Source organism: Struthio camelus, chromosome 4 (genome assembly GCF_040807025.1).
Source record: "Struthio camelus isolate bStrCam1 chromosome 4, bStrCam1.hap1, whole genome shotgun sequence".
NCBI classification, from domain to species: Eukaryota; Metazoa; Chordata; class Aves; order Struthioniformes; family Struthionidae; genus Struthio; species Struthio camelus.
This window is the reverse complement of record NC_090945.1, coordinates 56,068,440-56,081,117: the sequence shown is the minus strand read 5'-3', so window position 1 is coordinate 56,081,117 and position 12,678 is coordinate 56,068,440. Positions and strand designations below refer to the sequence as shown.

General features: G+C 44.1%; 2 protein-coding genes across 4 annotated transcripts in view; one reads left to right on the top strand and one right to left on the bottom strand.

Moving 5' to 3' along the window:
- The window catches only part of PPAT (phosphoribosyl pyrophosphate amidotransferase), a 53,409-nt gene extending 52,257 nt beyond the window's left edge, over positions 1-1,152 (bottom strand). Inside the window, exon 1 of the mRNA XM_068942842.1 lies at positions 957-1,152. Coding sequence (XP_068798943.1) covers positions 957-1,084 — 128 coding nt within the window. The 5' untranslated portion in view covers positions 1,085-1,152. The remainder of the gene's footprint in view (positions 1-956) is intronic.
- The window catches only part of PAICS (phosphoribosylaminoimidazole carboxylase and phosphoribosylaminoimidazolesuccinocarboxamide synthase), a 61,908-nt gene extending 49,483 nt beyond the window's left edge, over positions 1-12,425 (top strand). For all 3 annotated transcript variants that reach the window (XM_068942839.1, XM_068942841.1, XM_068942840.1), the window contains 9 exons: positions 1,786-1,831; positions 2,901-3,098; positions 6,339-6,517; positions 7,243-7,422; positions 7,512-7,625; positions 9,050-9,133; positions 9,234-9,414; positions 10,386-10,544; positions 11,289-12,425. In XM_068942839.1, the coding sequence (XP_068798940.1) occupies positions 1,786-1,831; positions 2,901-3,098; positions 6,339-6,517; positions 7,243-7,422; positions 7,512-7,625; positions 9,050-9,133; positions 9,234-9,414; positions 10,386-10,544; positions 11,289-11,455 (1,308 nt within the window). In that variant the 3' untranslated portion in view covers positions 11,456-12,425. The remainder of the gene's footprint in view (positions 1-1,785; positions 1,832-2,900; positions 3,099-6,338; positions 6,518-7,242; positions 7,423-7,511; positions 7,626-9,049; positions 9,134-9,233; positions 9,415-10,385; positions 10,545-11,288) is intronic.
- Positions 12,426-12,678: the final 253 nt, after the last annotated feature.

The window sequence follows — 12,678 nt, the reverse complement described above, 5'->3', positions numbered from 1 at the left end:
ATGATAGCGGAAGCAAAACTTCCTTTTGCAGCTCTGCATCCCTATCTCGGAAGGTGATCACTGGGAATATAGTCTTTTTTACTTTACTATAAGCATAGGTGGAAGACAAGTTTTATTATATCATGATGATGTTTCCAAATAATTATTTTATTGCAGCACGGGAGTTTAGAAATATTTATGAGCTATTTACTTAGTCTCAAACTTCGAATTGCATTTGAGCGTATGCATTTCAAATAATGCTCAGAATGAGGGTCTGGCCTTCCTGCAAGTCCTTCAGGAGGTCAGCGCCTACATTAAAAAGCCGCAGAGGGACTGAGTTGTTGGGACGAGACGACTAGCTGATGGGGAGAGGCACACCGCCACCGCCCCCCGCCTGGCTGCCCGCTGCCGGGGCTCCGCCGCCGGCTCCGCGGGGCCCCGGGAGCGCACAGGCGCCTCGCGGTTTCGCGGGAGTTAACCCGTCGGCGCACTGCTCCGCGGGGCGCCCCCAGGCCATGAGCGAGAGCAGGCTGGTGGCGGCAGATGCGACTTCGTTAGACGGAGCCGAAGCGCAAAGCGTGCCCGAGAGCTGCGCCCTGCGCTTCCCCCGACGGGGGCGGCACGGAGGCGCGAGAGGCGGCGGGGCGTTTCTGCCGTTTGCGCTTCGCCGCCGGGATGCTGCCAGGGCTGCCAGCGCCCGGCGCGCAGCGGGAGGCGGGCGCGCTCTCCCCCGCCGCCGGTGGCGGCGAGCGGAGACCGGCCCGGATGCACGTGCCGCCGCGGGGCCCCGACCCAGGCCGGCCGCCGGGGGCTGCCGCCCTGCAGCCCGGCCCGCCACCGAGAAGTCACTTTCGGATGCTGCCGGATGGCCGGGGGGGCGCCCGATCCCGTCCCCGACCCCACGCTTTGCTCACGCTACCCCCGCCCCAACCGACTTCCTCCCCCCGAGCGGCGGCAGGGCCCCCCCGTCCCTTTACCTGTGCTGCAGCCCCACCAGCCCCAGGGTGATCACATGGGGCACGTCCAGCTCCGTGGGCCACAGGCCGGAGGCGATGCAGCCGAACACGCCGCACTCCTCCCGGATGCCCAGCTCCTCCAGCTCCATGGTGCGGCCGGCACGTGGCGGTGGCGGCGGCGGCCGCCGCGGGCGGCGCTCCGGCGGGCGGCGGCGGCGGCGGCGCGGCGGCCCCGGTCTCGCGGCTCCGGCGCGCTCCTCGCGGCGCCGCGCGCAGCCAACAGCGCCGCGCCGCGCGGGGCCGCCGGTACCCTGCCCGCGCGGCCTCCCTCATTTACATACGGGGGGGCTCCGGCCCGCGCACATGCCGGCGTCGCCCGTCCCCGCTCCTCCCGCCGCCCCCAGCGCGCGGGGCAGCGCGGCGGCCCCCGAGCCCCCGCCCCCGGCCCGGGTGCTTCCGTGGGGCGCACGTTGCCGCGGGGCGCAACAGGCCGGTGTTTGCCCGCGGTGGGAGCAGGGGGGCTGCGCGGAGAGTTTGAGGGCCGGGCGCGGCGCGGCGTTTGCATTGGCCGAGAAGTGGGCCGCGGCCGTGTTTGCATCGGGGGGAGGGGGGACAGCGGGGAGTGGGCGGTGGAGGGGACCGCGGGCTGGAGTTCGCCCCAGCGGGGCGAGGGGGCGCGATGGGGCTCGGCCGGGAGGACAGGGGTGCGGGCCGGCCCCGCCGCCTTGGGCGGCGATTGGCGAGCGGCGCCGCTGCCCGCCACCCCGCCTGCCCGCCCCTTCCGCCGGCCCCTTCTTACCCCGGCGGCGGGGCCTGGCAGCATGTGCTGAACCTCTCTTCTGTGCCCTAGGTACCTGCTGCCGCCGCCGCCGCCGCCATGGCTCCCGCAGCGTCAGGTAATCTGCTTCCCCGGCGCGTCTTCCCCTTCTGGCGCTGGGGGGGCCCTGAGGGGAGCGGCCGTTGGGCGCGCGCTCCGCGGCCGTTGGGCGTTGAGGGGCGCCGGTAACGGTCGGGGGGGGGAGGGGACGCGGGGGGCGCCGCTCCCAGCTGAGCGATCTGTGCGGCGGAGGGGGCTCGGGGCTGCCTTTACGTCCCGGGAGTGGGAGGGGGGGTCTAAGAGGCTGGCGCTGAGGTTTAGGTGCTTTTAAGCAAGTTCCTTTCCGCGCAAAAGTGTGGTTTTGGGGGTCTTTTTTTTTTTTCCCCTTTCCCCTCCATTCTTTTGTGTGTGGCCACCCCCGAGAACCTCGTCTTCCCTTTCCCGGGAGTTTGGGCACTGAGCTTCCTCGTGCGAAGCAACCCTATGAGCAGGTTAAGTCTGGCTTCTTCCTCTCAAAGAAGTGAAGACCAAGTGTACGTGAACGTTAAGGCATAGCGAGCTGAAACTTAAAACGTCTTTTATCTTGAGCGGTTGATGTGTGCAGCCCCCAAACTTCCGATGCTCTGTGAAGCTGCTCCTTCAGACTGGTGCTGTCTGGCAGCGTTCTCTGAGCTTCGAGGTTCCTCTGCCCTCTGAGCTTCGAGGTTCCTCTGCCCATCTTGTCCTGACGGCGCAAGGGTAGTACAAGTGACTCCAGGTTGTGCTGACATGACTAACGCAAAATCTACAAAGTGTAGGCTGGCTAGCTGCGTGCCTTTTTTTAAAAATAAATAAATAAAAATAAAAAGCCGAAAGAGTACACTGCTTCTTTCAGCTGAAAGATGCTTAGGTATGATAAACATCTGTTGTGGTACTGGAAGTTTGGGCAGAAGGGATTGCAGGCTTTTACCTTTACTGCTGAGAGGAAACTTACTGAACAAATGGTTCAGTAGATGGGAATGTTTCCGTAGTGGTCGTTGACCACGGTTTAGAGTCCTGCTGGGTCTGACTTGGCATGCGACTGAAAGCATGCTAGCTTGGCTTGCTGACATACAAAAATAGTTTTGTTTCGGTCTGAACCTTTTTTTTTTTTTTTTTTTTTTGCGTAGAGCTGAAACTTGGTAAAAAAGTTAATGAAGGTAAAACAAAAGAAGTGTACGAGTTGCCAGAGATCCCAGGATGTGTTTTGATGCAGTCAAAAGACCAAATAACAGCGGGAAATGCAGCCAGGAAGGACCGTATGGAAGGGAAGGCTGCAATTTCCAATACAACAACTAGCTGTGTGTTTCAGTTACTTCAAGAAGCTGGTGAGTGTTTTAAAGGTAAAATAAATGCCTGTATGTTGCAGAGGCTCTTAAACCGTATTGCCTGGAGAACCTTTTTTTCACTTTATTTTCTGTTGGGGTTTTTTTTCCTTTGATACTAATAAGTTGAATGACTTAGTCATTTGAAGCACGAGAGTGTCTGAAGCAATCTTTAATCACGGATAACACTACTATAGTTTGTCCTGCATGTTTGGTCATGGCCCTACTCCTCCCCTCTGCTCATGTCAATCTGTTTTTTATTGGGTATAATAACAGACTGGATGCATCTCATCTTTCTTATAACATCTGTCTGCTTAGAAGCCACTGCTAGCTAGTAGTAGTTAAATAGACTATATCTAAAAGTTGCTCATGAGTGAGTTCTGCACCACACTTCCAAAAATGGAGTCAGTATCTTCACTTTAAGGAAAGCATTTTGAAGTGTCTTTTAACTGAGAATTTAATATCTACCTCTCTTCTAGATATATTTTATTTTTTCTTTTACAGGAAAAATAAAATAGGTCTTTAGGTCACTGCTTTTGTGTGTGTGTGGGGGGGGGGGTTAATAGTCACAAGAAAATAGTATGCAAGTTGTAAAGAGGAATTTGAACTGGTGAGTTCCCAACTTGATTCTACAAACAGTACTCTAATACAGGCAACAATAGACTCTGTGTAAGATGGTGTTCATAGCTGTACGCTCAGTTCCTTTTGAAGCGTCTGAGTGAAGACTGCTTCATGTTGAGTACCAATTAGCCTAAATGTAGTATTATATAATAAAAGTGTAGTAATAGATAGCAGATGCTCAAGCACTGAAGTTCTAGCATGTTTCATATGTGGGGAAGAGAAAAATGTTTTTCCCTAGAGTTCTATCTAGCTATATTTCTATGCAAGTAGTTCTTAAAATATGTGCTGAGATTGAAGATTATATTGAGTGACTTAATTGTATCTTTCTCCTTCCCCACTAGTCCATTTGGGAAATATTTCAATCACTAGGCTTTCCTGGAAAGCCTGTTTTGCATATAGTACAAAGAAATCTCCAAGATCTTTGGTGATAGTATTTACAGTTGATCTTTTTTTAAAAAAAAAAAAGGGGGGGCGGGGGAGACTTTCATTTTGGAGTGATGAATAAGATGTGTTGCCTGACTTTTTTTTTAAGATGGCTTTATTTTATTAAGTTAACATTTAAAATATTAAATATCTGACAGTTTAAGTGTGAATTTTAAATGCTAAGAAGTCATGCTGTAGACATCTCAAAGATCTTTAAATGGCTTTTGCTGATTAACTTTAGGTGCTGTGGAAAATTCTCCGCAGAATAAATTGCAGCGGCATTTTAAAACAACAAAAGGACTTTCAGGGTTTTTTCTCCAGTTTTGTTATTTGACTAGCATAAATTGCAGATAACGCTAATGCCGTATTGTAGAAGTAGTTTGTTTGCTTTGCGCAACTCCTCTTAACCTATTTTTTCAAAGGTGATGATTTACAAAGAGTTCTGTTAAAGTTTCTCCCTTGTTTGTAATGGAGCTGATGTCAGCGCTTCTAAAGCACACATCTGTGCTGATTAAAAATTTAGTAATAAACCAGGCAGGGGGTTTGGTGACCAGATTTAGAAGTGACTTGACATACATTTGATAGTTTAAATTTTGTCCTCTGGGGCAGTGCAATTAGGTATAAAAAGTCAATGTGTATTTTAACACTGTGTTTTAAGTGTTTTACTTGTTCTACTTCCTTTATGTCCCTGGAAGTAGAGTGGAATATAGCTACTTCTTAAATGGACTGGCTGCAACTCCTTTGGCCTCTGTCTCTGGCAGATGCCAATTGGGCTTGACAGTTGTCTTGCCCTGAGGGGGAAAAAGTGAGACTTCTCTTACTTTGCTAGTTGGGAGGAAAAGAGTCATATTGGACTTACAGTGGCAATCGGCTCATGTTGATTGTAACAGTGTTTAGTATGGGGTCATCTTAGAATTATATAATACTGTTGCTTTGCAGCAAGTTTGCGTGTGCACATATACCTCCTCCAAGTTTTAATGTCTCTTGCCAAATAAATCACTGGGATCTAAAGTCCTAAACAAATGTTAGTTAGTAAAGAAAGGAAGGACTAAGGTGTCTTCTCCTGCCCTGTTCCCCTTTATAAACAAAGTAGTAAGGACTATCATGCTCCTGTATTTTGCTCCCTTTCAGTAATTCCTCTGACAGTCTCCAATTACTGTTCAGTGTGTGATGTTACAGTCAATAGCTCTTCCACTAGAGAGTGTGGTGAGGTACCTGGTTGCCGCTGTTAATTATTATTGTTATTTAAAAAGAAGCTATTATGAGGGATTAACTTTTTAAAGGCTTTATGAACTTTATGAATTTTGGATCTCTTGTTGCTGGAGATGTCAATGCAGCAGTGACTTCTGAGCTTTGATAAGTCTGTATGCAGTCGAAAATATGTCAAGAATTCAAATCCCTGTCACTTTCCTTCTGTAAACTCAGTACCTGAGCAGCTATTCCTAGTCAGCTGTGGGCAGGAGGAGTCTTCTAGCTGCTCAGGCAGAGTGTATTTGCTGACCAGATTTTCTCCATCTTTGCTAAGAAAAGAATAGCTTGTGAGCAGGGCAAGAAAACAGGCCAGAAAAATTTGCTGTTACAAAGTGGCTTATTGTGATTAGAACTTGGAAGTCCACTGAAGCTGTGGTCAGATGCTCTCTTCTGGTTACAGCTCAGCCTGATGGAAAGGCTTCTATTACTTATATTGATCGGCATGAGTTGTGCATAACTTGGTTATGTTGGTATCTGGCCTGGCTTAAACATATCTGAAAGGAAAGATTCTTTACTTTGATCAGGCTTTTCCAAGTTTTTTTAGACTTAGCATCTATTAAATGACAAATGTCTCTGCACGTATGAGAGGATGGAAATTCTTTGGATGAGACCTCTTAAATCTGGTTGAATTTAGATACTGCAAGAATAAGATGTCTGACCAGAACATAAGTTTCTGAGTTACATGTGAGTCTTAAAATATAGAATTCCTGAAGCTGATGACTTGTGAAAGATAACGGCCATGATGTCCTTTTACAAGAGAAAAGTAAAGAAATTCCCTCTCCTTTCTGGGAGCTTTAATTGCCTGAAGAGGTCTGGACTTAAGGGATACCCAGGACAAGAACAAGATCTGATTTTGTTCTACATGTAGTTAGACAAACGTGTTTTTTGCCTCGCTTCAACCGTGGCATGTGCATAGTAGAACAACAAAGTTGTCCTCTTTCTATTTAGGAATCAAAACAGCTTTTGTCAGAAAACACAGTGACACAGCATTCATAGCGGCTCACTGTGAAATGATCCCAATTGAATGGGTGTGCAGAAGAATTGCTACTGGATCCTTCCTCAAAAGAAACCCTGGTGTCAAAGAAGGATATAAGTTTTATCCACCGAAAGTTGAGATGTTTTATAAGGTAAGTTTCCTTTCCCGTGACAAACTTAAACAGAGCCAGAACTCTGCGGTATCTCTTTAAAAATGCTGACAAGTAAAGCAGGAAGTACCAGAGGCTGACATATCCTCTTGGTGTTGGTAGTTTTGCTATCCTAACATTTTATTGTGTTCTTTTCTAACAGCCATCTCTTTCAAAATGGGTACAGCTGACTCACAGGGCCACCAAAGAATAATGAGCCAAACTGTACATAAAGTAGATAACTCATCGTTGATTATCAGAAAAATAATGCTTTACTTTTAAAGTATAGGGGCTTCTCAGAGGTATATTCTCAACTGAAGTGGACATGTTGGTATATCTGAAGAACTTAAAGGGTACTTGCAAGCTGACTCTAAGTGGATAGCTAATGACTTCAAACTCTGTACTTCAGAAATGTGCATTGAAAGTATATTGTAAACTATGATCTAAAAAGTGGTTTTGTGGTGGACTCTGTCAATCCTGATGTGCTATCCAAACTTGAAGTGCTTTTAAAGGTGTTTAGGTGTTACAGGAAGTGTTCTAATGTTGCTGTTACTAAAATCTTATAGTGCTAATAATTATACCAATTTGAAGCCTATATCTGTAGGGTGTGTTGTTTTTTTGTTGCTGTTTTGTTTTTTTTTTTAATCCAATATGGTCTTCTAATGGTTATTTTCCCCCATATAGCAAGTTTAAACTCTATGCCATTATCTCTTCTATTTTCTTAACAGGATGATGCCAACAACGACCCACAGTGGTCTGAGGAACAGCTAATTGAGGCCAAGTTCTGTTTTGCTGGACTTGCTATTGGCCAGACTGAAGTGGATATTATGGCACACTCTACTCAAGCTATTTTTGAGATCTTGGAAAAATCATGGCAGCCCCAGAACTGCACTCTGGTAGACCTGAAGGTATGAAGAAAATATAATTCCTCATGATACTAGTTCTGATGGGACATATCTGTTACTGTACAGTTCCTAAAATAGACTTTTTTTTTTAGATAGAGTTCGGGGTTAATATTTTAACAAAAGAAATCGTTCTTGCCGATGTTATCGATAACGATTCATGGAGGCTGTGGCCATCAGGGGACAGAAGCCAGCAAAAGGACAAACAGGTATTGCTTTTAATCTTCTGAGTTGGCTGGAAAGAAGGAAAAAAGTAAACCCTACTGCTAAGCATCTGCTTTTAGAGTAGCTTTTTTCTAGATGGTCTTAACTTTCTACAGTGTAGCCCATAAGGTACTTAGTGTCCAATCTTGTTCCCATTAAGTAGTTGGGAAATCCTGATTGTTTGTCTAGCAGAAGATAATCCTGTGCCTATATTTTTAACAGGAGTGCCCAGCAACAGTATTGCCTGGAACTACTGTGATGGACTGAAGTGCAGAACTTGCAGAGATATTAAGAATATCCTGCTTGGTGTGCAGATAATAAAATGATTGGACAGTAAATAGATAGCAAGAACAGAAGCAGCTCTGGTTCCCAGGTCTGTCTTGGAGCTGCTTCATGTATTCAGAGTTCTGTCTGCTACTAATAGAGATCTGCTGATACATGAGTACTTCTGAGGGATCTGTAGGGGGGGTTGCTTTTCTTTGTTACTTATTGAGGGTAGGCTTAAATCCAATATTTGTGGACCCAGTCTGTTAGCAACACTTACAGACAAACAAATAAGAGAAATGCAAGGTTTGAAGCAAAACTTGTCCTATTTTTTTAGACTTGTAGCTGTTATGCTTATTTAGGGAACAGATGTTTGTCAAATAGTTATGGAAAAAAACAATTTGGGAATGCTGCTGCCATGGAGCTTTTGTGACTGTCATTGAGCCTAATAACAGAGAGCCTGTGAGCAAGTGGCTGCAAGCCCCAAGGGAAAAGTGAGGGGGGAAATTTATTTTTATCATTAAACTTAAATTAGAAAGCAGTACTGCTTGAGAGTATTGCTTACTCTACCTGAATTGCATAATAGCATGCTTGAGCAAGCTGCTGTGATTCTGCTATGTTCATCTCCCTAAAATAAGGTACATGATCAGGTCATGCAGAATCTAGGTCAGCCAGTGCAGTGCTACTGCAGGCAATGATATTACAAATTTCAGTTTTAAATTAGTTGCACGGTTTCCTTAAATCTCTCTTTCGGGAAGCTGTCAAAACCTTGATATGCTAGTGGCTAGGAGCCTTCCATGTTACAAATGGCCATATAGTATAGTGTAGAAGGTTGCATACACCTGCTGAGAAGGCTTTTCATTAAATAGCTCTTGCTCACTTTTCTTTCTCCACGTACAAAGAAGGTAATCACTTCCTCTTTTCAGCCCTTTTTTGTTAGGATAAAAACTTAGTTGTTTAGCTGTTTACACTTTCCTCTTCTGTAAAGAGAACAGCTCATCCAGAAGCTTTTTCCTACATGTGTATCTCAATTATCCTTCCTGAGGAATTACTAGAAACTGCCTAAAAATTCCAGCTGAGGTTTTCTTATCAATTATGGTAGCAAAATGAGCGCTTTGTGTACCTAAAGCAAAATATTAGCTTTAGTATTTTTTTTTCTTTCCAGTCTTACCGGGACCTAAAAGAAGTTACTCCTGAAGCACTGCAGATGGTTAAGAGAAACTTTGAATGGGTTGCAGAAAGAGTGGAGGTATCTGTGTGTATGAACAAACTATCTAGACTTTGATAACTGTATGTCTTGAAGTCCTGCTGACTGCTTTTCTTTCCCCCCTCTCCACTCTTCTACTCAGTTGCTTCTGAAAACAAAGAGCCAAGGTAGAGTTGTGGTGTTGATGGGATCTCCTTCAGACCTCAGTCACTGTGAAAAAATAAAAAAGGCATGTGCAACCTTTGGAATACCTTGTGAGTTAAGAGTGACTTCTGCTCACAAAGGGCCAGATGAAACTCTAAGGATCAAAGCAGAATATGAAGGTAAATGCCAAAGAACTCTTGCTGTGGACAGAAACAGTAATGTGCTGGAGCAATTTGGCCACTTAAGGATTTCTGGTAGTTTTTTTTTTTCCTTTCTTTTAGCACCACAGTAAGCTGTTGCAATGCTGTTCTACACCTAATTACATAATTAGTCTATAGACCGCACTAAACAATTATGGAGTAATGTGTTGTCCAGCCACAGCTTCAATTACTCAAAGTCCAACCTCTGCATCTAGCCCACAATTGAGGTTCTCCCCCACTTCCCCAAGCCTTTACTACAGCATCTTGTTACTGATGCTGGCATTTCTGAAACAGGGAAGCATAATAGTTTCTCAAGCTGACTCTGCTCCCCTTACTTACAAGAGAGGTTGCTGACATTGTCTTCCTACCTGTTTCACAAAAATAGGCTTACTCATTATTTTGGAATCCAAGAGAAAGACAGTGGCTATAAATTCATACTTATAATCAAGAAAACTTGACATCCTTTAGGAAAAACTTATTGTTGGAGTATACTTTTTTACAGTGGAGAACTGGCAGATGGGGGTTAAAGAGGCAGTTAGTGAAACTACAGATGTGGTAGGCACAGTTTGAAGACACTTATTTTAGAGGTGAGTTGCTTGGTATTTTAGTGTGTGACTACTACACACTCTGGCATCTCTAAATGTTTCTCATCAAAAGCTGAGCAGCACCTATTCCTGACACTGAGACTTTCAACACAGGCAGAATAAGATGTGTTAACTTTGTAATTGTGTTAAACAGTAGCTGGAATTTAAAGCTGGTATTTAAAGCTGATAAACTCCCCATTTATATCTGCAAAGGGGAAAGTTAGAAATTCAAATTCTACAGTATGCTATGTAACTTTAGAACCAAATAATTGCAAATAGAAGAACTGGGTGCTCAGATAAAGTTCCTACAAAAGCATATGGGAGAAGGAAAGATGACTTGCTTATCTATGTGTTTTTGTGTTCTAGGAGATGGAATCCCAACTGTATTTGTTGCAGTAGCTGGCAGAAGCAATGGTTTGGGACCAGTCATGTCTGGTAACACTGCTTACCCCGTTGTCAACTGTCCTCCACTCTCAGCTGACTGGGGTGCTCAGGATGTGTGGTCCTCCCTCAGACTACCCAGCGGTAATATGATCTCTAATTTAGCACATGTAGTGACCTAGCTCTGTCTTTGTTGTAGATACCCCTGCACATACGTACAGACACACACATGGCAAAACACTCTTTAGAACAGTAGCTAGATTAGTACAGAAAAACAGTTTTAGAAATCTCTTGCATGCAGTCTTTTGCCCTTTTGTAGTCAAGTTAACAGAGCAGAGATTACACATTCAGATTACAAACAATACTCTTCAGAAAGCTGTAGTCCTGTGCTTATCCTAGCTAAACACTCATCTGTGAAACTGGAATTGGTATTAATGGGCACATAAAATAACTGACTTTGTTCCTGCTTATAGAGATGCATTTTTACTATGATCAAAGATCAAGAAATACCTTCCTTGACAATGGGATTAGAGAAGAGCTTGACTAACTATTGTAGTAGTGCATTACTATCTGCATGAACTTAAGTTTTGCTAGCGACTAGAATGCCTGTTTGAGGACTCGGAGGCCCAGAATTTTGTTAGCTCTTTGTAACTGTGAACCTTCTGGTACGCTGTTTTTAGTTGAAAATGGCATGAAGCAGTCCTGTTAGGAGAGAAGTAATAACACATGTACCAGTGTGCCAGCTATAAAATTAGATTTTTATAGCGTTCAGTCCTAGGGCTACTGAGGGTTAAAACAATGCTTGTTTAAACTTGCTGGTTAGAAGCAGTTATTTTGTTTGCAACTACAAACCATGTTTTGGTGAGTGGCAATCTTCTTTCTTTGCAGGTCTTGGCTGTCCTACTACTCTGTCACCTGAAGGAGCTGCCCAGTTTGCTGCCCAGATATTTGGGTTAGGTAACCACTTGGTGTGGGCAAAACTGCGATCAAGCATGTTAAATACATGGATCTCACTGAAGCAGGCAGACAAAAAACTTAGAGAGTGCACCCTGTAAGTTAAGCTAATAACTCATACTAGTTACACAATGATAATGGTGTGCCTAGTTGCATTAGGATTTACACTTGGATGAGCTGAAAAATCCTGTATCCTTTCTTGTAGAAGAAAGTGTTGTTAGAACAGTTAACTCTGTGTCCTCATCTGTTGTTGTTTAAATAAAACAACAGAGTAAGAGATGAGGGAGTAGTATTTTCTTTCTGTTGCTCCAAAATGGTGCTGTTCTGCTTTTTAGTGCATACTGTTAACTGCAGTCTGTTTAATGTCAAGATAATGATTTGGTGTGATCTAAATAGACTTTCACTTGTTTTTAGTAACAGTACTATTCTTCTGTAGTAATAATGTAAGTCTTGAACATACTGACTGCTAACTAAAACCAATGTTTATGCTGTTTTGCTTGCAATGATGTTACGCTTTCTTTAGCAATAAAATGGCAACATATGCTATACCAATAGGAAAATAAGCTAGAAAACCTGTTAAAATATTAAAATACCTGCCTTAAAAAAAAAAAAAAGCCTCTCACTATTTTCTGGAATGATGTGGTAAAAGCTAATGCCACTTTTCTTGTTCGTGACAGGCCATAAACCTGAATAGACTTGACTGAACTCCGACTAGGTTTGTTGCCTAGCTGCTCTGACTAATAAGCATTTGTTCTCTTAAATACCAGGCAGCTCTTATGTCGCTAGTTCTAAAGGACCCATGTTGTCAAACTACCTTCATGCACTCAACTAGCTGTTATGAATCTATGTTCCCTTACCCTTTTATTTCTAAGGAAACTTTACTGAACTGAAGGTGGGAATAAATAGTAAAACAGCAAAATACTAGGGGAAAAAATGTAAGCATGACTGTCTTGTCTTTGCACATACAGCTCGTCTGTTAAGTAGGTACTGATTCTAACAAATATGCAATTACTCAATGTATGTAACACTTGTACTTTACAATTACAAATAAACTATTGTATTCAAAGCTTCCTTACAGAGATTTACTGAACAAATACTCATACAAACTAAGCATCAGCTACAGTACATACATTTAAGGTGCTAAAGTTAAGTTGGGCTCAGACTCTTGTAAAAAAGCTTACCTGAACTAAGACTTCATAGGATGGTACTAAATTACTATCTTCTAGAAGATAGTCTACAGGTTGGTTATTTGTCTAACTATTATAGCAAGTTGTTACTTTCTTTGTAAAATTGTCTCTTACTTATTATATGGTGGGTTGAGTTT